The 22,977-nt window shown below is 39.3% G+C and overlaps 3 protein-coding genes across 5 annotated transcripts in view; 2 read left to right on the top strand and 1 right to left on the bottom strand.

The window, feature by feature from the left end:
- The window catches only part of IMPA2 (inositol monophosphatase 2), a 288,143-nt gene extending 273,305 nt beyond the window's left edge, over window positions 1–14,838 (top strand). Inside the window, exon 9 of the transcript XR_010025658.1 lies at window positions 14,826–14,838. The gene's annotated coding sequence lies outside the window, so the exon portion shown is untranslated. The remainder of the gene's footprint in view (window positions 1–14,825) is intronic.
- Window positions 246–12,948, top strand: PSMG2 (proteasome assembly chaperone 2). 2 transcript variants are annotated; one of them, XM_063130552.1, is made up of 7 exons: window positions 246–388; window positions 2,263–2,434; window positions 5,073–5,131; window positions 6,250–6,368; window positions 7,726–7,899; window positions 9,464–9,584; window positions 11,180–12,948. In XM_063130552.1, the coding sequence occupies exons 1-7, from the start codon at window positions 320–322 to the stop codon at window positions 11,270–11,272; spliced, it is 807 nt and encodes a 268-aa protein (XP_062986622.1). In that variant the 5' UTR covers window positions 246–319; the 3' UTR covers window positions 11,273–12,948. The 2 variants fall into 2 exon arrangements, with proteins under 2 accessions (XP_062986622.1, XP_062986621.1); XM_063130551.1 differs by having other exon boundaries at window positions 11,177–12,948.
- PTPN2 (protein tyrosine phosphatase non-receptor type 2) overlaps window positions 13,535–22,977 on the bottom strand; it is a 35,526-nt gene continuing 26,083 nt past the window's right edge. Inside the window, exons 8-10 of one of the 2 annotated variants that reach the window (XM_063130536.1) lie at window positions 21,406–21,596; window positions 18,688–18,789; window positions 13,535–13,874 (exon numbers count right to left, since the gene is read on the bottom strand). In XM_063130536.1, the coding sequence (XP_062986606.1) occupies window positions 13,853–13,874; window positions 18,688–18,789; window positions 21,406–21,596 (315 nt within the window). In that variant the 3' untranslated portion in view covers window positions 13,535–13,852. Of the gene's footprint in view, window positions 13,875–18,581; window positions 18,790–21,405; window positions 21,597–22,977 lie in introns of those variants that run through there. The other variant, XM_063130535.1, reaches the window with a different exon arrangement.

The following is a 22,977-nucleotide window of genomic DNA, read 5'->3' as shown; positions in this document are numbered from 1 at the left end:
CTTTCAAAATAGCACAAGGCAAAGGGTAACCAAGGCGGTCGCCTGAGGGGAGGTATCGGGTTTACTTCCCTCCTCTCTCTTAATCCCCGTCCAGCAAATAGCCCAACCTACTCGCTCTTCTCGAGATTACTGTTTCAAGCCCATGAGTTGGCTTTCAGTGGGGCCATTGCCTGAAAAGGGAAATTATGACAGGCATTAACCAGGGCCCTGCCCGTGCCAGTGAGAGAGAAAGGACCCCACCCTCCTCCTCCTCCTCCGGCGCCCGCTTTTCTGTACGCCACTGGGTCGTGTTAATTGGGCGGTTGTTTCTTCCTCCCTTATGGACGGGATGTTCGTTTCTTGTGATGGCTGCGCGTGCCCTGACTTCCAAGGCTTCACGCTCCTTATGGTAACAAATGTTCCGTTTACTGCGCGCGCGACTGCCGGACAGAACTCCGGGCGTTGCCCGGGCAACCTGGGAGCGCCGCAGAGTGCGTCGCTCTTCTTTGGACGGCTGGCCCGCCCCACACTGGCCCGCCTGTCAGTCGTGGAACGGGGACTTGGTGGGAGGGTCCTCTGCCTCCTGACAGACGAGGGGTGTGGAGTGGGAGGGTGCGAAGAAGGCCTGTGAGACGGTCACTGGACAGCTCCTAAGCGAGGGTCTGTGACAGTGGCGGCACCAGGGTGTATCCAATGTCAGCCCTACTTAAAGTAGACCCATTGAAATGAATGGGACTTAAATTAGACTAAACTTGAATATGACCCAGCGGGGGAAAAAGAAAAAAAAACCAGGAGAAGGCACAGAAGGGACAAAGTGGAGAGAGGGGGAACGAATGGCCGAGCACCAAACCATCTTTAGTCTTACCAGTTAAATATATTAGGCATGAGGTGGGTTTAAAGCTACAAAACCGACAATAAAAAAATTCATTGATTAGGCTTCTCACAATTGTCTATGTAGTCAATAGTATGTTCTTTATAAAATGCCTAAACCTTTATGTGCTGTAGAGAGATTTTAAAAAATAAGAGAGTTGCTATCTGCAGGCTCATAATTTGGATGAGAAGGAAAGCAAGCAAATACATTTTGTTTCTACTAAACAGGCATTTAGTAGCAGGGGTGCAGAATTTTAGATCGAGGACTGAATGGACTTTTGGGAGGGGGAGCTTTAAATGGCCTTGTGAACTACTTCAGTTATGAAGCACACAACTCACCTTTTCCTCCCCGCCCCCAGCAACCTCCATTCCATGCTTTACAACTGTTTCTACATTACTTAATTGTTAGAATGTTTCCAACCCTGAAACCTTAGCATGCGCAGTTTTGTATTTCAAGCTCACTTAAATCATAGTGCAATAATGGAATTTGCTTCTGATATCCTGGAGCCCTTATCACCTGCCATTCTCTGGAAGGGGCCCTGGACTTCAGCCCCAAGGTCCAGCCCTAACTGCACAACTGTTTACCACCCAGACACTCCAAATTCCACACCCATTTCCCCCAACTGTTTGGTAGTTTCCTGACCTTTGTGCAGTTTTTCTCCATTCTAAAAGGCTTAGCTACTGTCTATAAGAGCGTTAAGCTAAAATATGCTGGCATTTTTGGCCCTGCCCCATTGCCTTTTGCCTTCCCTACCATTGGTATGCAGCCCCCAAGAGCGTCTGCAAAATGGAATCTGACCCTCAGGCTGAAAGAGACCTGTATTAAAACATAAATTTAAATATAATTTCTAAATGTTATTAAAGATTTAAATTGTCGATAAAATGACAATTATAAGCTCTAAAATTAACAGATTTTATCTACTCTCTCCTATCGATTTCCATAGCCTCCCCTCTGCCCTATAACTAAGAAAATGGGGGAAGTTGAGGTTGGGGAGGTTAGGCAACATGTCAAAGGATCTAGTATAACATCTTTGATCTCTTAGTCAAACAACTCTAAAATTGTTTTCAAGATCTGGTCATGCTTATCCAGGGTTTCACAAATATTTTATACATTTTTCTTTTCTCCCAAGTTGAGCATATTCCCTATCTAGTGCTTTATTATTGGAGGTTTAGCATTGCAAAATCATATATTTAGCCACATTCACAATGGACTAAGGCTACATAAATACCATTTTAGCCTTTATTCTTTATACACTGATATAAATGCTTCTATAAGTAGGGTTTAATTTTTTTTTAAAAAAGCATATATTATGAAACTCTTCAGTTTTTTCAGTGCTGTCACAAAATTTCATTTTTGTATATGCAACCTTTTTGAGATTATGTAACTTGTATGTGTGTCTTCTGTCATTTCAGCCAGCTGTATCAGTGGGGAATGTTGGCCAGTTGGCTGTAGATTTAGTCATTTCTACGCTGGGCATGTCCAAAGTTGGTTACTTTTATACTGATTGTCTTGTGCCAATGATTGGAAATAATCCATATGCAACAACAGAAGAGAATGCAACAGAACTATGTATAAATGCTGAAGGTAGGTGCTATAAAAACAATCTTGCCAAGACACTATTGAATTAGGCTCCAGTTCTGCAATATGCTCTATCTACCTTGAGGCCCAGTATTGGGCAAAAGGCAGGATACAAATAAATATCATCATCATCATCATCTAGATCAGTGTTTCGCAACCATTTTCCCGAACGTGGCCCCCTTCTGAACTTGTTTCCTTCCTCTGGCCCCCCTGTCCTACCGGTAGAAAGGTAGCTATTTAAATGTTTTGTTTGTAAATAGAACATGTTTTATTTATAATTTTTAAAATTTATACAAAATACAATTACATAAAAATTTATACTTTAAGTATTTCTCAATCAATGTGACCCTTGTGCTTGATGACCAGAAACAAGCTTTTTTATATCCTGTTCTATTGCTGTGAGGGATAACCGAAGATCACCTCTGTCCATTATGTTAAGGCGATTCCGCGTTAGGCTGAATAATTCAAACGACTGAAACCTGATTCTACCAAAAACGAAGTAGGAAATGCCATGAAAAACAATTTTGCTTTATCCCAAAGCTGTGGAAACGTTTTAGATATTGTGCTCTTTATCCCAAAATGGTGTTTTTCTTGACTGAAAGTTAATTTGGCTGCTATGTCGCTCTGTAGCTCAATGAGCGCTTCTTGCAAAGAAACATCAATGTCAGCAGCATTCACAGCAAATGGATCATCTACCCAGGCCAGAATATTCATGTCCAGCAGATCACGGAAATGAACTTCCATATCATTATAAAGCTGCTTCAAATGATCCGCATACACAATTATTTCATCATCTTTCAATTCATCACTAACTACTGCCAAAGAGGAAAACTGCGTGAATTCTCGATGTCCAATATTGGTGGCATACAGCTTGACTTTTCCAAGAAACCCTGTAATAATCTCCTTGCTTGAAAAAAGGTCACAATTCCTGCCCTGTAGTTGTTTGTTTAACAAATTGAGCTTTTCGAAGACATCACACAGGTAAAATATATCACATTTAGCGGAGGTTATCTTTTCTTCCATTTCCTTGCCTCTGAAAAATGTCACAACTGAGTCCCATAAAGCAACAAAATGACAAAGGCAGTTATCTTTGGACAGCCAACCGACTTCTGTATGCAATAATAAGCGTGTGAAGTCTTTGTTATTGTACTCGCAAAGCTGTTGAAACAGGCGGTCTTGAAGTGCATTTGATTTAATGTAATTTATTGCTTTTATTACAATCTGTAGAGACGCATGCAAGCGCCCTGCTAGTTTTTTAGAAACCAAGTTTTGAAACCTCTGTCTTGTGCCGTGGCCCCCCATTTACGAGATCCTGGGGGCCCCCAGGGGACCATATGGCCCCCGTTTGAGAAACGCTGATCTAGAGAGATCTACTCCTTTGGGTCAGTTTAGGGATTTGAACATCTTCCCCAGGTAAAGAAATAACTACTAACTTGTTTTCCTGGTTATAGCTGCTGTTTTCTAGTATTCATTCATTCATTAATGTTAGTGCAGCAGTGAATTCATATGGCTACATGCTGAGGTTGCTCAAGTTGCTCCATGTGAGGAGATTTTCAAACCTCTTACCTAGCTCTTGGTCTGTATATTGAAGTTGTCTCATGTGGTGCTCATTGTAGCAATAGTTCTTGAAGATGAATTGCGCTTTAAAATATGCTAGAAGCATTGTTTAAATTGTAATCCATTTTGATAACCAATCTTCACTGAAAGATAGGGTATGTGGAAATACATGTTACAGTGACCCAGCTAATGGTTCTGATGAATATGTGTAAATAGTATTGCTTAAATTTTCAAGTATCTTAAGGAAATGGATGATTAAATATTGTACTTTGTGCTCAATGCCAAACACAGTTTCCAGACTGAGTAGAGCTGTGAAGAGAAATTCAGCTAGTTTGGGATCACAAACTACACTTTTAAAAGTTTAGTCTCACAGAACTGTTAATCAGGAAGCAGTTGTGTATAGGGACATAAATGCCCCCACCCCCTGCAGTATTCTAAATAATTAGTGCAAAATCCCTGATACAACTGACCCCAGACTCAGAATCATATATCAGAATGGGAAGACTTCAGTAATAGTGAAAGCATATAAAATAAAATTGTCTTATGTTTTACTGGACATTGCAATGATGATCTGAGACCACTTTATTTTACTATGTTAAGTCTCAAATAATTATCTTTATTTCTGTTCATTACATTGTCAAAATGCAATAAAGACTTACTTGTAGAACACATGCTGATCCATCTTAAAACCACCTGAAATTATCTATAGAACAATAAATTAAATGTAATTTAATGTTGTTCTTTATATATTGACCAGACTCGCATGATCAAAACAGCACACACTGAGTTGTTTAACCCATGGTGAGCCATGGTATATGCCAGCCAGCATTTTGTGTATTCAACCTCTGACTGTGGGTTGTTATGTCAAGTGAACCTGGCTGGTGGAGGTTCAGTTGTAGAATTAGGCAAGGATTGTTTAACTCTCGCATAATCCACAGTGGCCATGTTCGGATGTAACAACAAAATGTATATTTTGGATATACAAAATGTTGGCTAGCATGCACTGCAGCTCACTGTAGCTTAAACAACCCATGGTGAGCTATTTCATTGTGCGAATCAGCCCATTGTTTTGTACTACTTCTTTTAGTGTATGCCGTGCCTTCTAAAGAGCTGGTGGTTCTACAGATCAGATCACCATTCATAAAGGTGTGTATGTTCATTGGAGGTATTCACATTTATAGTATTTCAAATTGTTCATAGGATAATTTTGATTACCAAATAGCTGTATCTAAGAAAGGTTCAAATGCATTTAAATAATGAAAGATAAAACATTTGTAAAGAAAAAAAAAGAACCTCTACTAAAAGTCAAGCTAATTCTCAATATGTTAACAAATAATATGATGGAATGAATCCATCATAGCCTAAATCATAATAAAAGTTTAAATTGATGACCATCAACTTTGACTCATCACTATAAAGTGATGATTGAACATTGATACATGTGCAGTGAATCCTATGCATGTCTATTCAAAAGTAAGCCCCATTGTGTCAAGTGGGACTTACTCTCTTACTCCGTAAATTGCTTGAGATTTCTTGAATGTTGAATGTAAATAACTGTCAAGATGCTAACACAAAAAGAAGTTAAGACCGATGCCCTGTTGATTTAAAGGCCTATTCCATGAGACCTCACTGTCCAACTTACTTGTTCAGGGATTGTCCCTGGATTTTCACTTTTCTGCCCCCTCTCTCTACATTCTTATTTTTCTTGCCCCACCCTCACCTCTTCTTTCTCTCACTTTTTTCCCTATACACCTTCACCCCAATCTCCTGCCCTGGACATCTTCCCCAGCCCTTGCTCTAGACTCCCCCCTTTCTGCTGCCTACCTTTGCGGTCACCTCAGCTTTAATGAAGAAGCAGGAAGTCAGCAGATTGGCCCTGATCTGCTGACAGTTTGCTTCCTTTTTAGGGCTTCAGCAGTGCTGAGGTGGGAGTGGGGGGATCCCAGGCAAAGGTTGGGGAGGTTCCACTGAGGTAGGTGTGCGGAATGGGAGTGCAAGGGGGTCTGGTAGGCACCATTGGCGTTTTTAGCAGGCGCCAGTGTGCCTGATGGCACTGGATTACAGCCCCATGCTTTGGAAGGTAACTTCATCTGTCAAAATAGCCTTATTTTTTTTAAAGGCTACCACGAAACAAATAACCAAGAAAAAATGTACTTAAGTAATTCTAAAAATTCCAAACTGTCAAATGTTAAAGCACTGAAGAATTGACATGATTATTTCATGCAAAGTTCTAACCTGTTGTTTTCCTACCTTGATGTTCAAAGAATAAATACAGACCCTTCTGTAAAACGCTACTATCTTGGGTGAAAAGTTGTGGATTTTCCAAAATTGTTCTTTTGTCCAGCAGTCATGCTTACCAACGTAATGATCAACAGCTTCATGGGTAAGTCTGTGTGAATTATATAACTATGTGCATGGTATGTGTACTTAATTGTATGCAGTTATTGTAATTTTCTTAGCCACTTTTTCTGACTGATGTTGTGCAAAGTGGCTTACAATTAAATGCTCACGCATACAAACAGCAATAAAAGTTTGAGTCTTAAATTGGTTTAGCTCTTCCCTGTGCAGTCTGGGTGGTCTTGTCCATTCATAATTAGGTTTTAATCTAATGGTGGTTGAGTCTATTATCGGCTTCACTAGGTATATATCTTATACCATGCAGTCGGTTTTGATCAAGATTTAGCCATGCTTAGAGTAGACCCATTGAAATAATTGAGACTTAATTCTGCCAAAACTAAAGTCTCATTTATTTCAGTGGGTCTACTCCAAGTCTGGTGTCTAGAAGGAACTTATAAGTACATGTATGTAAGGTCTTTCTAGTAGTAGCTGTGTGATTCTTTTGAACAATGAACTCTTGACAGAGGTCAGTCCCAGGCTTGAGTCTTCCAGATATAATATGAGGATGTTTTTATTTGGACTAACGTGTTTGTGATGAATAATCAAGGTGTATTTTAGCATTGTATTTTAATTTGTTTCTTTTGAAATGTACTAAAACTCATTTAGAGAGCAATCCCAGGGACCAAAGGATTTTTCAGATTCCCCTTGGAGTGCTCCGACCTTTAAAGGGGGCATTGGAGATCTGACCCTCTTCCCTTTACAGCTGGCTGTCCTCCAAGGACAGAAAGGCATCCTCAGAGGAGGCAGAAAGTGGGCATTTTGCTGGGGTGGGAGAGAAGGAGGCCAGGATACAAGTTATCATGAGCCTCTTCCAGCCTCCTTTCCTGCCCCTCCAAAGTGCTCTTGCTAAAAAACCTGTTTAGCAAAATTTGCAGTATGTGAGGACAAGGAGGAGAAGATTGCCTCTGTCATTCCTCCTGCCCTGCATTGGATGATCAGTTGTCTATCAATTGTACCCTTATCTACCTTAAGTCCTGGAGAATAGGACTTATACCATTATAAATAATAGTATATGGCCACAAAACAAGATCCCAGCCTCTTTATCACATTCTGGCCATTGCTCCTGTGACCTTGTTGTCTTTTACTTTATCTGATCTTAAGTTAACTGGAATTTAACTGTCTACAGCTATTTTTCCTGTTGTGTATGAATATTCCTAGCTAGCGAGTATATGTAAAATTGCCTTATATGACAAAAGGACAAAGGGGACATTGTTGGGTTAACAAGTGTGCTTCTTCCTATTTTTGTTGGCTTCATGCTAGATGTATTTCAGCCTGCTAATCAAATTAAATCACAAATGTAGTTTTTTTGCAGCTCATGTGTATATCTTATGGTTTATTGACAGTACCTCACTGCGATACTTGCTTTCACCTGCTGTTGAGAAAACAATTGGAAATGTAATAGAGAGGCTGAGTGGCAGAGAACTGGAGCAAATAGCAGCTTTTCCTGGAGTAAATGGTGATGAGAAAGTGTTCCACATTCCAGGAGGTGGTATCACAAAACTATTGTTCACTGAGAGGTTGGTGAATGTGGTAAAGGATTAATATTGAAAATGACCATTTAAAAAATAATAATAGAGGTTTTATGTTGAATAGGTAGTTCTGAACAGTTCTTAAAGTACTTTGGCCTGGATTCAAAGAATCTACAACTAGGTCTGCTTGGATCCCAGCCTTAGATTTCAAAATGAATGTATTTGGTATGTGCCGATGGTGTTATAGCTCAGTTGCAGTAGATTCCATCTTGGTTGCAGTGGGCGTTACTTCCAAGAAATTAATATATTTTAGTGGATAATGACTTGGATCTGAGTCTAAGCCTCAGCTTTGCCACAAGGTTCATGATGTGGGCTTTCACAAGTATCTGACACATTCATTTGCCTATTTGTAAATTAGTCTTGGTTTGAAAGAGAACCTAATATGGACTGTAAGGCTTTCCTTCTTCCTGTTAGCATAACTCAATGCTAAATCACAAGTGTACAAAATAGTAGTACAAAACAGAGGCATGTAATTTCTTTGGGTTTTCTGTGTGGCCCTTGTTGAAATCTTAACGTATGCTAACACTCTGGATGAATGAGCATTGAAAAGAGTCTTCGTGTGGCCCTCAGACCATACTGAAACAGTGTGGTGTGTGCATGAAAATGCTTCTGTCTAGAGCACAATAAAGCTCTCTTAATTTGCCAAATTCCATATTGGTGATAAATGGTAGCAGCAGCAATTTTAAGTGGAGATGGCTCTATTCACTAACAGGTTTCCTTGTTGAAAACTGTCCAGTGTGTTGATCTTAACTGGTAAAGTTTCGCTCTCAGGAGCTGGATCCTAAGGGATTGCTTTTTCTGTGTTTTCACAGTGTGCTTTAATGATAGTTGATTTCTTAACCATTGTACGTTCAAACACAATCACTTCTTTGCTGTGTGATTGTATTGATAATATTTTGTACTCAAACTTTAGAATGTCAGATTGGCCATCCTTATACCCAAGCCTCGTAAAGGCCCTTGGAGCCTCTGCCCTAATATACCATGCCTTCTACTGTTGTCTATTTCCCTTGGGTTTTTTGTATGCTTAAAATTTCAGGTTGAGCACCACAATCCTCATTGTTCTAGTGACTACCTTTATTTTTTTCTAAGAGTCAATCTGCTCTAATGAAGAGTGTTCTGGATTGCCTAGACCTAGACTGAAAACCGCTCTGAGTAATGAAGTTCACTGGGTAGGGAGCCTTGGACTCTGGCCAAGGTGTAGGATACAAATATAATTAATAAACTTGGTAATTTGCCTCAAGAATGGGAAAAAATGCTGGGTTAATTTAACTAAACTTTTTCTTTGCGCAGTGTCCAGTTTGGCACTAGTGCTAATGTAAATTATTTTAGGCTAGCATAAGCAACCTCTAGAACAATATTTTGCCAGGAAATACTATTTGTGTTGAGCTAAAGGTTGTGTACATTAGCATAACACAATGTACATTAATATTGGGGCCAAATTAAATACTTGCTTCATTTTAAGAAAAAATATACGAATTCCAGCCCAAAGGAAGCAAGAATGTTTGTATAGAAAACTTGTTTAGTTTCTTCATTGGTATTACTTTTATTCCAGTTGTTCAAAAGAAATTCCAATGGTAGTTTTGCTTAAGTTCTGCTCAGAGGGGGACAATATCCCTGATGCCCACGCCCTTGCTGACTACCTTAATGAATGGCTCCAACTTACTGCAAACCAAGTAAGTGTGTGTTGACCCATGGCAAACATAGTAGGTTTAGTTTGGGGAGATTGCTCCGAAGTGAAATTGCAATATTTATTTATTTATTTACACTATACCGCTCCATATCTAAAACAGATTCCGGAGCGGTGAATATAATAATAAAACAGTAAAAAGATAAAAAAATTAAAACAGCATAGTAAAATTGTTCAATTTAAAAGAGAATACTAATAAACACAGTTGAAGAATGATGTCTGGAATAGAGCTGTTTTGAGGAGGCACCAGACGCACCTCCATGGGCAGGAAGTTCCAAAGAGAAGGGGCCACCACACTAAAGGTTCTTCTCCTGGTGGACTCCAATCAGGCCATAGGTCCATGTGGAATCACCAGGAGCAGGCCCTCTAATGACCTCAGTGTTCGGGTGGGTTGGTAAGGGAGGTGTTCTCTCAGGTATCCTGTTCCCAAATTGTTTAGGGCTTTGTACATTAGTATCAAAACCTTAAACCGGGCTCTGTAGCCAATAGGCGGCTAATGCCATTCCCTCAGCAAAGTAGTTGCACCCTGAAAAGGGACAGCTCCTGGCAACAGCCAAGCTGCTGCATGCTGCACTAGTTCCAGCTTCTGAAGCAAAATGGCAGCCCCACAAAGAGTGTATTGCAGTAATCCAGTCTTGAGGTTAAATGCCTGTGCTACTGTTGCCCAGCCATCTCTGTCCAGAAGAGGCCATACTGTAGTTGGTGAGCCAGCTGAAGTTGGTAAAAGGTTCTCCAAGCTGCGATGGCCACTTGGGCCTCCAGCATTGATGATGGATCTAGGGATACCCCCAAAGTACGAACCTGACCTTTCAGAGGGAGTGCAACCCTATCCAGAACAGGCAATGAGCCTATCTCCTGCACTTGAGAATGACTCACCAACAGGGCTTTCATCTTGCCAGGACTTGCACAGCTTCAGACGATTCAGATGTCACAGGGAGAGTTGTGTGTCATCAGCATACTGATGGCACTTGGCTCCAAATCCTCTAATGACTGCTCCCACCAGCTTCATATTAATGTTAAACAACATGTAGGAAAAGATGGATGAATGGGTGTATGGATATTATTGAAAGGGCAAAGAGTACAGCATGTTTCCAAAGGCAGTGATAATTAGGGCTGGATAGTTGCTTTTTGTGAATATTGTCATTTGTGTGGACAGTAAGGTAAGAATTAGGTTTTGATGAGCTGTCTAGATCAAACTTCTGATCTTCAGTCCACATCTGCTTGCCTAAGAATCCTGCTTATTACAGATGATTCTGGGGCATGTTAAATGGTGCATGCTCATTTCTGTGTGAAGCACTTGCCAGACCTGCAGGCCTTACATCAACTTGATTGTGGCCTTAGGACACATTGCAAGCTGCAGAGAAAATATCAGTAGTAGTGGGCAAGTGATCTTTCAGGGAGACCTCTCTGCTACGATTGATCTCATTCAGACACTACAAGGTTCATCAGAACAATTTGAAAATTGGTGGCATAGACTAACATATGTGCAGGATCTACTTCATGCAAGAGTATACAAAGGCATTTGTTTGGGTTAATGCTATTCTACTGTGTGAAAATAACTTATATTTTTGAAATCAGCAGAGCAGCAGTTCTTCAGTTAAATGTTCCAGATGGAAAATACCAAGTTCTTGGAAACTACTCTTTGGCAGTGGACTCCCGCCTGCACTGTTTTAAAACCCATGTTGTTGTTTTTTATAGCCCTCTTGTATAAAACCTGTTTTCTAATTTGGATTCTGAAATGAGAAACAGCTGGGCATAATCTTGTATGAAATTAAATGACCATGATTTATTGTACCCAATATTTTAATATATTGTGGCAAGCTAAAAACAATTATATCATAAAGGTGTAAAAACTGAAAATGTGTTAAATAAATCAATTTGCAAATTTCTGATTTAACTACTGAAACATTCTAGGCTTTTTCTCAGTATTACTTAGGTATTTAAATAATTCTGGCCTTTCCAATGCAATTAAGAAAAATCCAAATAGTCATTAGATACACTGAGTTTGGAAAGTATGCCTCTTCCTAGGCATTTTCATATGAGGCAAGTAACAGATGTTAAGACTTGACGTGTGTAAAGGGGTAATGGGTTTTTTGGAAAGGGGTGGGAACATTGTAAATTCTTGCACAAAGTAATGGAGCTGATTAAGGAGATCAGACTATCATATTTGACCAAACTCAGTCTTGTTGAGTTGGGGCTTGAAATATTAGTCACATATATACAAAGATCTGTTATAGACACAAAGCTGTATAGTGCATGAGCAGAAAAATGCACAGGCATCTACAGTGACAAAATTTCTCTATGGTTATACTGTCCAAAATTTACAAACTGAAAGCTGGCTGCACTTCTTTAGACACCTCAGTTATTCAAAGGAAATTTTTTTTTCTTAAGTCTGAGTTATACAGATATTAACTGAGGCTGTACTCATACCATATAATTCTCTCTATGACAGATGTTCAGAGCTTAGCACCATCCATGCACAGCAGAGGAAGCCTGAAAATGTGCAGAAGTACAGAAAGAACCCACACACACTAAAGAAAAAAGCCAATCCACCCACCCAAATATAGTCCTGTGAGGACTGAGTTTGCTTAGTAATTCAGGAATGCCAACCTATTGAAGTAAGAAAACCAGGTGGTAGGAGAATAGAGTAGCATGGAGTTGATCATGACTGGCTGACCAGTGAACAGATCTACTACACACTGCCACATCTTGTTGCATGTCTTAACTTGTTCATGTGTGGCGTGTACAAGTTTATTTTGATGGTGTATTGACTGTCCTAGCCACCCATTCCTCCCAGGGCATTTTTAGGCAGTAGGAGCTGCAGTCTATTTTTACATCTGGCATTATTTCGAAGTATAAATCTTTGTGCCTCTTATTTAAGCAGCCTGATTTGAATATGTGATTGTAATAGTGATAAAAACAATAGTACTCATGCTGCTTGCCTAATTGCTAATACAGGTTTGATCTATCAGGGTATAACCTAGTCAGAATTGCATTGCTTGGCCAGCTTTGCTCTCACTAGGTTTTCTCTTTATATTATAATAAACCTACTGGAGATCGTCCTACTGGAGTCCACCAGGGGAAGAGCCTTCAGTGTTGGTAGCCCCTCTCCTATGGAATTCCCTGCTTCTGGAGGTCAGGCAGGCGCCAACTTTGTATTCCTTTTGGTGCCTCCTGAAAACGTCATTGATCCAGGAAGCCTTTCCTTAATGACCAGCCACGATTCACTTTCCATTTTGCTTTTAAAAATCTATTTTAAGGTTTTATTCTGTTTTTAATTTATCTTGTACACTGCTCTGAAATTTTGAATGGGGAGCAGTATATATTGTAAATAAATAATCCACAGTTTAGATCTTGCACTCTCCAACTTCATTGTGTATAGTATGATTAAGTTCTGCTTGATACTTTGTTTTGAGAAACATGTTCCTTAAAAAGTACAAGGACCACCAGAGAAAAGGTTGAGCATGGGTTTAAAGGCCCAGTTAATACGTTTTGTCATTGGTGCCATTTTTATGGTAGTTATGATTCCAATAGATGGAAACCTTCTCACTTTAGGGAAAGTGTGACCTCTTTCACCAAGCCTTTTTTCTTATGGCTGGCTTTATTTAATTATTTGTTCTCAGATTGACATTTTTATTGTCAACAGATTTGAGGCGCAAGGAAAACGTATTTCTAAACATTAGTCTTTCTATTCAGAATAAATTACTGTGCATGAATTGTTAACCTTATGTATTGAAGGACAAGGGATCAGCGATAGCAGCACTAGATATTTATTGGACTGCAGTAAGCAGTTAATCATAAGTAGTAGAGATAGTCTATGCTACATATACCATAATAGATTAATTATACAAGGAAGGGCGAGGAATCAAATTTCTCAAAAGTATCACCAATAGTCTTTTTGGAGGTGAGGAAAAAATACACACACACACCAGTATGTCAATTAAAAAAAATATTTAATGCTGCCAAAAGTATAAAAAATACAGTAAGAATGGCAGTACAAAGTACTTTCTAATGTTATCTCTTACATCTTTCTACAGTTGATACAAGCATAAAACACTTAAGACAAATTATTTTGCAAAGTCTCTTGCTGGTGATGTACTTCATTCCCTGGTTGTTTACGTTGTAAACAGATATTTATGAGGCCACCCGGATATTGCTCAGACCTCACTTTTGTTCCTGAAGAGGAGTGATGTCCTGCTTTGCATGCCAATTGTGTATATTTATAGCTGCAGAATATTCATAAGTCTTGGTGGTTTAGGTGTCGGTCACTCTCGGCCTACAGACACATAATGCAAAAGAGTCACAGGTTCAGTACATGCAGACGTATAATAATGCTTTACAGTTTCACTGTAAAACAAAATGGGTGTGATTCAATGGAATAAAGAGTCGAAGCCTCAGGATGCTGAAAATGTGTTTTTTCTCTCTCCGGAAGTATACCTACAGGTTTTGGCCATGAGTCTTCAGAAATTTGATTTTTAAAAATATAAATCTCTGCAGGCATTTATATAAAAACACCCCAATTCCTGAAGGCCCATACTCAGGCCAGAAATGTATACAGGGCTGCTTCTTTGAATAAAACCACATATTTAGTCTCACTGCAATTTCAACCCCCCCCCTGAAGTTTTCTGAATGTCAAATGAAGGCCATGTTCATATGCATCAGATCCTGCAATAGTAGGTAGGATATGTTGTCTGTGTATCTTCTGTATGCATGTGCTTATGTATTCCCTGCCACAAACAAAATGTCCTTGAACTTGTTATGAAAAGGCACCCCATGCTTCATTTGTCTGTCTTGAATGAGAAAACAAGATAGTTCAAGTAATTCCCCTCTGAGAGAAACCTCGTGTACTTTGATTAAAAGGAAAAAAGTGGATTTTGTAATGGAAGTGTACTAATATCTGTTTACTCTCTTGCAATGTCAGTTATATCTTAGAAATGAAAAGCTTAGTATAACCATTAATACTTCAGAGTCAAAAGCAAATATGGAGAATCAAGGTATCAGCCATTGCACTAACATTGAGAAACAGGCACGTTTTTAAAAAAGGTTTAATAATTTTGATACTGAATTGATAGTAGTTTACAAAGTATCTTGAATAACTTCATTTAAATTACAAGAGCAAATCCCCAACTGGATGTTCAATGATTACTTTCACAGGCAGAAAAAGCAATACAGTTAATCTGTCATCTAGTGATAGTTGATTAACAATCTCCAGAGGTGCTTAGCTCAGAGAGGGAAGAGACTCACACAAAAGGGCTACCGAACTTATCAAGGAGCAGGAGCCTGGACGGCTCATATACCAATTAATTTTTGTGAACCGCCCAGAGAGCTTCGGCTATTGGGCAGTATAAAAATGTAATAAATAAATTTTAAAAGCTGCAAATGGCAGGAAGTGGGGCTAAATCAACCAGGATCTTGTTTTGTTTGGGTCGCTACCCACTTCAGGATAGAACCAACTCCCTTTCCCCCTATTTGCCCATTGCTCGCCAACAAGGCAGCCACACTCCCAAATACTCAGCAGGCCTACTGTTTCCTGCAGATGCTTCCTCCACACGAACCTGATACGTTGGGAGAGCTTGGACAATCATAGCTAGGCTTAATAAGCAGAAATATGAACAAACAATCCCCCAGCATACCCGGGCTCTTTGTGCTAACTACAAAGCTTCTAATTAACCATATAGTTTCCTGGTTACCAGCCTTGAAGCCAGGGTATTAAATCAAATTCAAAATCATGGTTTAATAATCAGGTTGTTCCCAAGTTGATGGATTTAATACTATTTTCCATACAGAGCAGCTTTTTTTTTAAAAGATACATAAATATTGGGATATACACTTATCTGTTAACTCCAAGACTCCTGCCTGAAATCCTAAAGAGCTTCTACCAGCCAGGGTAGACAACACTGAGATGGACCATTGGTCTGATTTTGTAAAAGGCATATCCCTGTGAGACTCAGGTCCGTATTATCTCACGAGGGTAGTAAAAGATAATAGGATGCCTTGACTGACATGCTTTATGTGCACACAAAAGCTTTCAAATGTGCCTAAAGAGGAGCTTTGAAGCCTAGCAAATCTCAAAGATGAAACATTTCCTTCCCCTATTTTGCTTCCATGTTTCTTATATAACAGAAGTCAATATACATGGAAATCCTAAAAGTTTTGATCAGTACTTTTCAAATGCTTGATTTGCACCGTTCAATCATTCAGTTACCCATATGAAAAGTAAGAGTTAATGGTAGTATCAAATATATGGTAGCATTTGGGACTTAAATATTGCCAAGACTCTAAGCGTAACTCATATTACAATTAAAATAATACTTCTGGTAATTTTACAATGGATACTTTTTAAGGCTATGAGGCAAACTTTAATGCAGTTTCATCTGAACACTTATGCTATAAGAGATACACAGAGCTGCTCAGTATCCACTTCGGTACTTGCTACCCCTTCCCACAGGAACAGAACTTCTAAGACCCTTACAACATGTACAGTAGCTCAAGATTCCTGGAGTTGCATCATTCATCTAGCCACAATAAAAAGTTTGGAGTTAGAATTTTATATTTTTTTGGTGTTGACTTGGGTCATTGACGCATTAACCATAAAAATCTGTGGCCTGAACCATCACTTTGTTTAATATTACTTGCATCTACAGTATATCCAAGTACTGTAGTTTAATTGTCTTAAGTATACTATAGTTGTTGCAAATCATAATCACATTTTTTTTATTGCATTTATATCCCGCCTTTTTTCCTCCAAGGAACCCAAGGCAACAAACAATCTTCCTTCTCTGCTCCATTTTATCCTCACAACAACAACCCTGTGAGGTGGGTTGGGCTGAGAGTCTGTGACTGATCCAAAGTCACCCAGTGAGCTTCCATGAGGGGGGGGGGGGGACTAGAGTGGGGACTAGAACCCAGATCTCCCAACTCCCAGTCTGACACTTTAGACACTACACTACAACTACCATCAAGTAGTAGGTCTACTATTATTCCCACTACATAGTTTATCCCCTAGGCCAACAGATGAAAAAAATAATATTCAGTAGTCCTTTTCCATCTCCATTTTTCCTTTCCTGAAAGAAGAAATCCTGTTTTATGGTCATTTCCTTCTACCTATAAACACTTCTGAGATGGCCTATAATTTCTATTTTCAGAACCTATATGTTTGTCATGTGCTGTCTACACCCATTACAAAGGATACTTAAATATTACAAAGAATAGGACTCTAATCAAATGAGACACACAAAAATATTTTCTCATTTAATGGCATGAAACATAAGGTATGATTTCCAACAAAAGCTGTAGTCTTTCAAATATTTTTTTAAAAATAGAATAGTAACTACAAACAAATACATAAACACATCTGACAGGCTGGGTTCACACACAACACTAACCCATGGAATGGATTGAATTCTGGGTTGTGTAGTGCAAACTATACAAGCAACCCAGAAGAAGAACCCATGTTTTGTTGTTGGATTGTGAACTCTGGGTTGTTTAAACCATGGGCTGTCATTACTTGTGAATCCGGAATCATGGGTTGTTTCACCAATAGTGGTGCACAACCATGGGAAAAAAGCCACTTGCCTTTGTACATCCCAGTACTGCATCACTACAAAAGCATTTGGGATACAGGGAGGAAATGGGTGAAGGATAAAGGAAACTAAACCCAGAGATTGAGAAACAAACCATGGTTTGCTCCATCATCTGGCAGACAAAGCCCCTGTTTACACAATCACCACAGCTTAAAACAAGCCATGGCTGCTTGTTTAAGGCACAGCACATGCTAGGTATGGCTGATGTCACCCAAACCCAGGTGGCATGGCTTGTTTGAAAGGGAAACAACCCCCCTACAGGCCATGGGTTGAGGGTTGTTTTCCCCTCAAACAAGCCATGCCACCTGGGTTTGGATGACATGACAAGTCATGCCCAGACAAATGGTGCCTGGCTTAAAAAAATAAATACTGTAGCTTAAGCTGCAGTGATCATGTGAGCTGGTCACCCTCTGGGTAGATCAACAAACCACAGATTGGCATTATGAGTGGACTAGGTCAGGGTAGAAATTGAGAAATATTCCAGATCTGCTAACATCAAACATCTCAAAGGGCAATTCACTAAGTCACTATGTTTGGAGAGGCTGAACTGAATGTTAGAGTACCTGTTTTGCATGCAGAAGGCCCCAGGTTCAATCCCTGCCACCTCCAAGTACGGCTGGGGAAAAAAACTGCCTGATACCCTGGAGAGATGCTTCCAGTCAGTATAGACAATACTGGGCTAGATAGACCTTGGGTCTGACAGCTTCCTATGTTCCTAAGTTGGGAATAGTGACTTCAGTGAATTTCCAAATCATTCTTGAAATATTGAGGATGGATGCACCAATAGCTAATGCATATTCTTTGTCAGAAAAACTTGTACAAACATAGCTTTTAAAAATACATTTATTTACAAAAAGGTTATATAGAGAGTTATAAAATCCATTTTATGACTGGATAGTATAAACAGTGGATGGTATATTACACGCACAAATCCAGCTTTTCTGCATTCAGAGTATAACACCACATTTATTGCTTATATCAGGGATACGTGAGGTGGTAGACTGAAGCATTGGAAGTTCAGTCTGCAAGATCTAGTGGACTTTAATTTTTAAGTACTATATACATAGTTGTTGAAAAATGTGCATTAATTTACCTAACAAGAGTGTACACTTTATTCCAGGCAGCAATATGGTTTCAGTAGTACCTGCAGTGAAAAGTCCTGAGACAGTGACTAGTGAACAGGTCCTCATGCATTGTGCATTACAGGATTACTGCATTAATTTCAGATGTAGGTGGTTCAATACTGCAAGTTAAATTCCTGCTAGTGAACTTTGTAATACACTTGTTCCATGAACTATGGCAGCAATCTTGGACCCAGTAATACTCACTTTAAGTCCCACTTGAAATCAGTTGGATTTAAGCTTTTATATTAGTAGATGCATGGTAGCATAAGCATTAACTTACATGAGAGCACCTTGGAAGTACAATTTCCAGCAAGAATAAACTGCAATGAAAATGGCTGAACCAAACCCAATCTTAGTGAGAATAGGTTTCCAATATAACCACCTTTTTCTTTTTCTTTCAGCCTCAGTCAGCTTATGTTTCATCTGCTGCACCATCTGTGCTGTATTAGCTTTTCTGTCCTCTCTCACCCGTTTCCGAAAAGCACTAAAAAGCAAAAACACTGGTGTCAGTTAGACTAACCCATCTTCCTTAAAAGTCAGGTAGCAAGACAATAAAAACCAACAGAAGAGCGAGAGTAAAAAAATAGTTTGTATTGAATCAAAGTTTTGACTTAAACCACTAAGTTAGCCCTTAGTGCTTCTGCAAAATTCTCAATTTTGACACATTTCCAGGTGGATGGGGGAGGAGTTTTACAAGTGAGTATCCATCAATACCTTTCTGTATGAGTGGGCAAGCAGACAGAGGATCGAGTTATGATCCTTCCCCTGTAGCTGCTTATATGTTTATAAGCAAAAAGACATGATTTAGAGATGTGGACACTCTTCAAAAGTACCTTCATACACTGTTTTGTACCTTTAAGTCAGTAACGAGAAGTAGCCTTCAGATATTAATATGACACTCATCTGTCTGTTATGGGAGTTCTCCAAGGGAAAGAGGGCCAAGCTGTTTAAGGTATATAAGTTAAAAGCTGTATCTTGAACTGTACCTGGAAACCAGAGCCAGCGTGGAAAGTGAGTGGCTGATACAAAGTGATCCCAGTGACTATGACAGAAAGCAGACTGGTGGCTTGGGGGGGTGGGTGCACAGGAGGGATCAATTTCTGCTCCAAAGATTATGCTAATAAGTCTCATTCAGCACATAGTAATATTAAGCCTCCCCCCCAAAAAAAAATTAAAATTTGCACATATTTTTAACAGTAGCTATTTAAAAGAGCTTTTATGGGAAGACAAAAATAATCCTGGGGTTTGGTATTTAAGGCATCATCAGTGTGCTTCTTGCAGATATTATGCATGCTGAGACCATATGCAACTTGAATACTAAATTGCTCCTCTGTATGAAAGTGTTTTTCTTCCAACACACTTCAACTGCGGTCCCCCATAGCATTCCCACTGCCCCCCTAACCCCACAGCTGAGGAAAAGGGGAGATGGGAAAGCCCCTTTCCATGAATAAGAACCCTCTTCCATTCATGTAAGAAACATTAGGGTCCAAGCTTGCATGTATTCAATTTCATGCCTGAAAGCCAATTCAAAAGTGCAAATAGAAACCCTGGACATGCACTAGGGCATGTAAACCATGTGATGTCTAGGATACATACCTATGCCTACTTCCTGCAATCTCTGATGAGGGGGATGCCTTGCAATAAACTGTGTTGTACCCTAACACTAATCTAGGATTTCTGCAAAGCAGGTGTGAGTTTTCATCTCTGAGTACTATTTAGCAAGAGGTGGAAGTACACATACGTGATGGGATAATGGAGATGCATGGTTCAGAGATAAAGTCGTTGACTCTGAGGGAGCAGTGTGTTTGCAAAGCGGATCCATTCCTTGCTGCCTAGAATCACAGGGCCATTTTACACATGGATATTTTTCATTAATGTCATCCCTGTACTAAGTGCATGTACATGTCACTGCGTAATTTACACCTGCCTCTCACATCACAGGACTCTGTCAACTGCTGCTCCCTATACAGCAAAATATACACATTCATTTGTCACACGTAACAGTGAACATGTGGGGCACATGCAATTTCTTCTACCAAGATTCAATCAGTGACTCTACTCATGATTTGCATAGTTGCACATTATATATGAATTCCTAAACCATAAAGCATGACCACAAATTAGGATTCAAAACCATAGCTTGAAATGGGATATTAACTATGGTTGAGTGTTGCACCTGCACTAAGGCAGTTTTCCCCACTTTTTTCCTTGCAAGGTAATCAGGTCTTGCTGGCATTGCTATCCAAGCATTGTGCAGCCATGGCACAACTAGTAATTTGAAATCATGGCAAGATTTGACAACAGTATACACTTAGGATCATAACGGTGAATAAAAGCTAGAAACCACTGTGAGCAGTACTTAGTATTATGCATTAATGCCTGCTTCACGATAATATTAAAGCAGACCTTATGCTGGGTGAGGGAGAATTTTAACATGATACATTCTGCATCTTAAAAAACTCTCTACAACTTTTGTGGCTAGAAGATTCCTTTCTCAATAAGTAAGCAAAGCTGAAATTCTCAATTCTAAAAATTTATTATGAATATTTTTATGCTGCCTTTTGATCCAAGGACAGCTCACAAAAGAACAATGCAATATTAGTGTAAATTCTGAACTGTGTAAGATTTGTAAAGTAGAGAGAAAGAACGAGACTATCACTCTCAGGTGCTTTCAAATGTCTTTAGTAGTAGTCCCATATCGAGACTGGGTTTGCAAGATCATCGTGGCTTCTCCCCTTGCCGGTTGTTTACATGGGCTTCCTACCCACCCTACAACCCACTATGTGCAGTAGGGGTTGTAGGGTGGGTATGAAGCCATTGCTACCATACCACACACTGAGTTTGGACAACACACGCTGCAGCATGGGTAATTATGTAAACAACAAGCATGTGTATGGCATGCACGAGGGTGGTGGTGTTCTTTTACCCCCCGCGATTGTATGAACCGCTGAGAGTGTACTACAGTATTCTAATGCCAAGGTTAACTGACATGAATGATAATGCACAGTATAAATCTCATAAAAAATGAAGAGAGAACAGTCCTCGTCAGATAGAATAGGTTAATGGCCAGTTTTCAAGCTATTGTAAAAAGGATACTCACTTGTCAGCACTTGCATCTACAATATTTTGTATTGTAGGAGACAGATCAGCATTTAAGTTATTGGTTTGCTCCTGATTTTCCAATTCTACACTGTTCCCATTCCACGTCTGTGGAGTTAGCTTGGCTGGGTTTGGAGGAGAGCTTTCAGAACTTGGTGTCTGGTCCTCTTTTGAGAGTTCTTTCCACTGATTCTGAATGGGAAAAATGATCTCACTTTGTTAATGTTTCAAAGGCAAGATACTGCTTTGTAAAAAGCTATCTGAATATGACAGGTACCACTATTTTCAGAGATAAACTGCAACACATACATGTGTGAAAATTTTAGTTCAGGAGGCAACATGAAAAGGACTCATCTTTATTGGATAAAAACAACTTGGATCATTGATACCCTTCTGCATGTGAAAAGCATTTTTTTTCACAAAAGGGCTGCTTTATACCTCATATTACAGCACTGTACAAGAAACTAAAACCAAGTCTTCTGCCTGCAGAATAATGAAAACTGCAGTTAAACCTATTAATTATAGCACTATGCAAACTCTTTGAAAAGCGTTTGCAGAATAGCACTAGTAGCTAAACCTTTCCCCATGCACTATTTATTTATTTTATTTAGAAGATTTATAAACCACGCTATATTTAAAAAGTTTCCTGAGCAGTGAACCGTAAAGAAAAAAAAGAAAAAAACAATCAAAATATTTAAAATCAAGTTTAAAATCTAACTTTAACTCCAGTTACAGTGCAGGTATCACAAACAATACTATTTTTGGTCAATGGCCACATAGGCTCTTTCAAGTGTTTTTTGTAACATTTTAAAATAGAAAGCAGTTTTAAAAGGTAAAAAAAATCCCTGCCTGTACAACATACTCATAATTTGTAAATCTGTGCACTATTAAAAAACAGCCATTTTCAGCACTGAATGGACTTTTCTGTTTTAATCCCCATTCAGTGCTGGAAATATTGTATTTGGAGTATTGGAGCCTAGACAACCAAATGCCAGATTTTTCCAGTTCTGCTCCCAACAACATATGCTCTTCACTCCCAATAACATATGCTCTTCACATCACAGAATACCACCATATATTTTCCCTTATCCTGATCAAAGATCACCTTGCACTCCAACATCAGCCAAATCCAACTCCAAGTGTATTCTTTTGCACTCTGGCGCTCATGAGAATTTAGTGTATAGTTTTTCTGTTTAGTTGAAATCATGTAATCCTTAGTTCTTTACAAGACTGCAAATACAAGCATCCTTTTGTCTATTACAAAGAACTGGGAAACTATTAGTTATTTTTAACAGTAGGATAGTGTTCTCAATGCAAGGGAAAGCTAATCTTGGACTACATCTAACATTAAGCAGACAGGCTTCCATTCATGCAACCGGACCCCCACTTACTGTACTCCCCTGCACACATACCCTAAATCTGCTCTAGAGCAGTTTTGCTCCCAACCCTCTGGAGCATTTTTGGAGGGTGTAAGTGGGGGGGGGGGCATGCTGCAGGGAGAAATCTATTCCACTATCAGTTTGCATTCTGCTGGTGGAAAGTTTGCATTCTTTCTGATGGAAGTTTGCATTCT

The sequence above is a fragment of the Elgaria multicarinata genome, chromosome 7, assembly GCF_023053635.1.
Source record: "Elgaria multicarinata webbii isolate HBS135686 ecotype San Diego chromosome 7, rElgMul1.1.pri, whole genome shotgun sequence".
Classification (NCBI taxonomy): domain Eukaryota; kingdom Metazoa; phylum Chordata; class Lepidosauria; order Squamata; family Anguidae; genus Elgaria; species Elgaria multicarinata.
The sequence above is the reverse complement of the archived record's forward strand: the minus strand, read 5'-3'. Positions and strand labels throughout refer to the sequence as shown.

Bases quoted from the DNA above. Each gene is read 5' to 3' on its own strand.
- PSMG2 (XM_063130551.1), top strand. From the start codon at position 320: ATGGACGGGATGTTCGTTTCTTGTGATGGCTGCGCGTGCCCTGACTTC. The intron at 389-2,262 runs GTAACAAATGTT...CTGTCATTTCAG, and splicing joins AAGGCTTCACGCTCCTTATG to CCAGCTGTATCAGTGGGGAA. The intron at 7,900-9,463 runs GTTGGTGAATGT...CTTTTATTCCAG, and splicing joins AAACTATTGTTCACTGAGAG to TTGTTCAAAAGAAATTCCAA.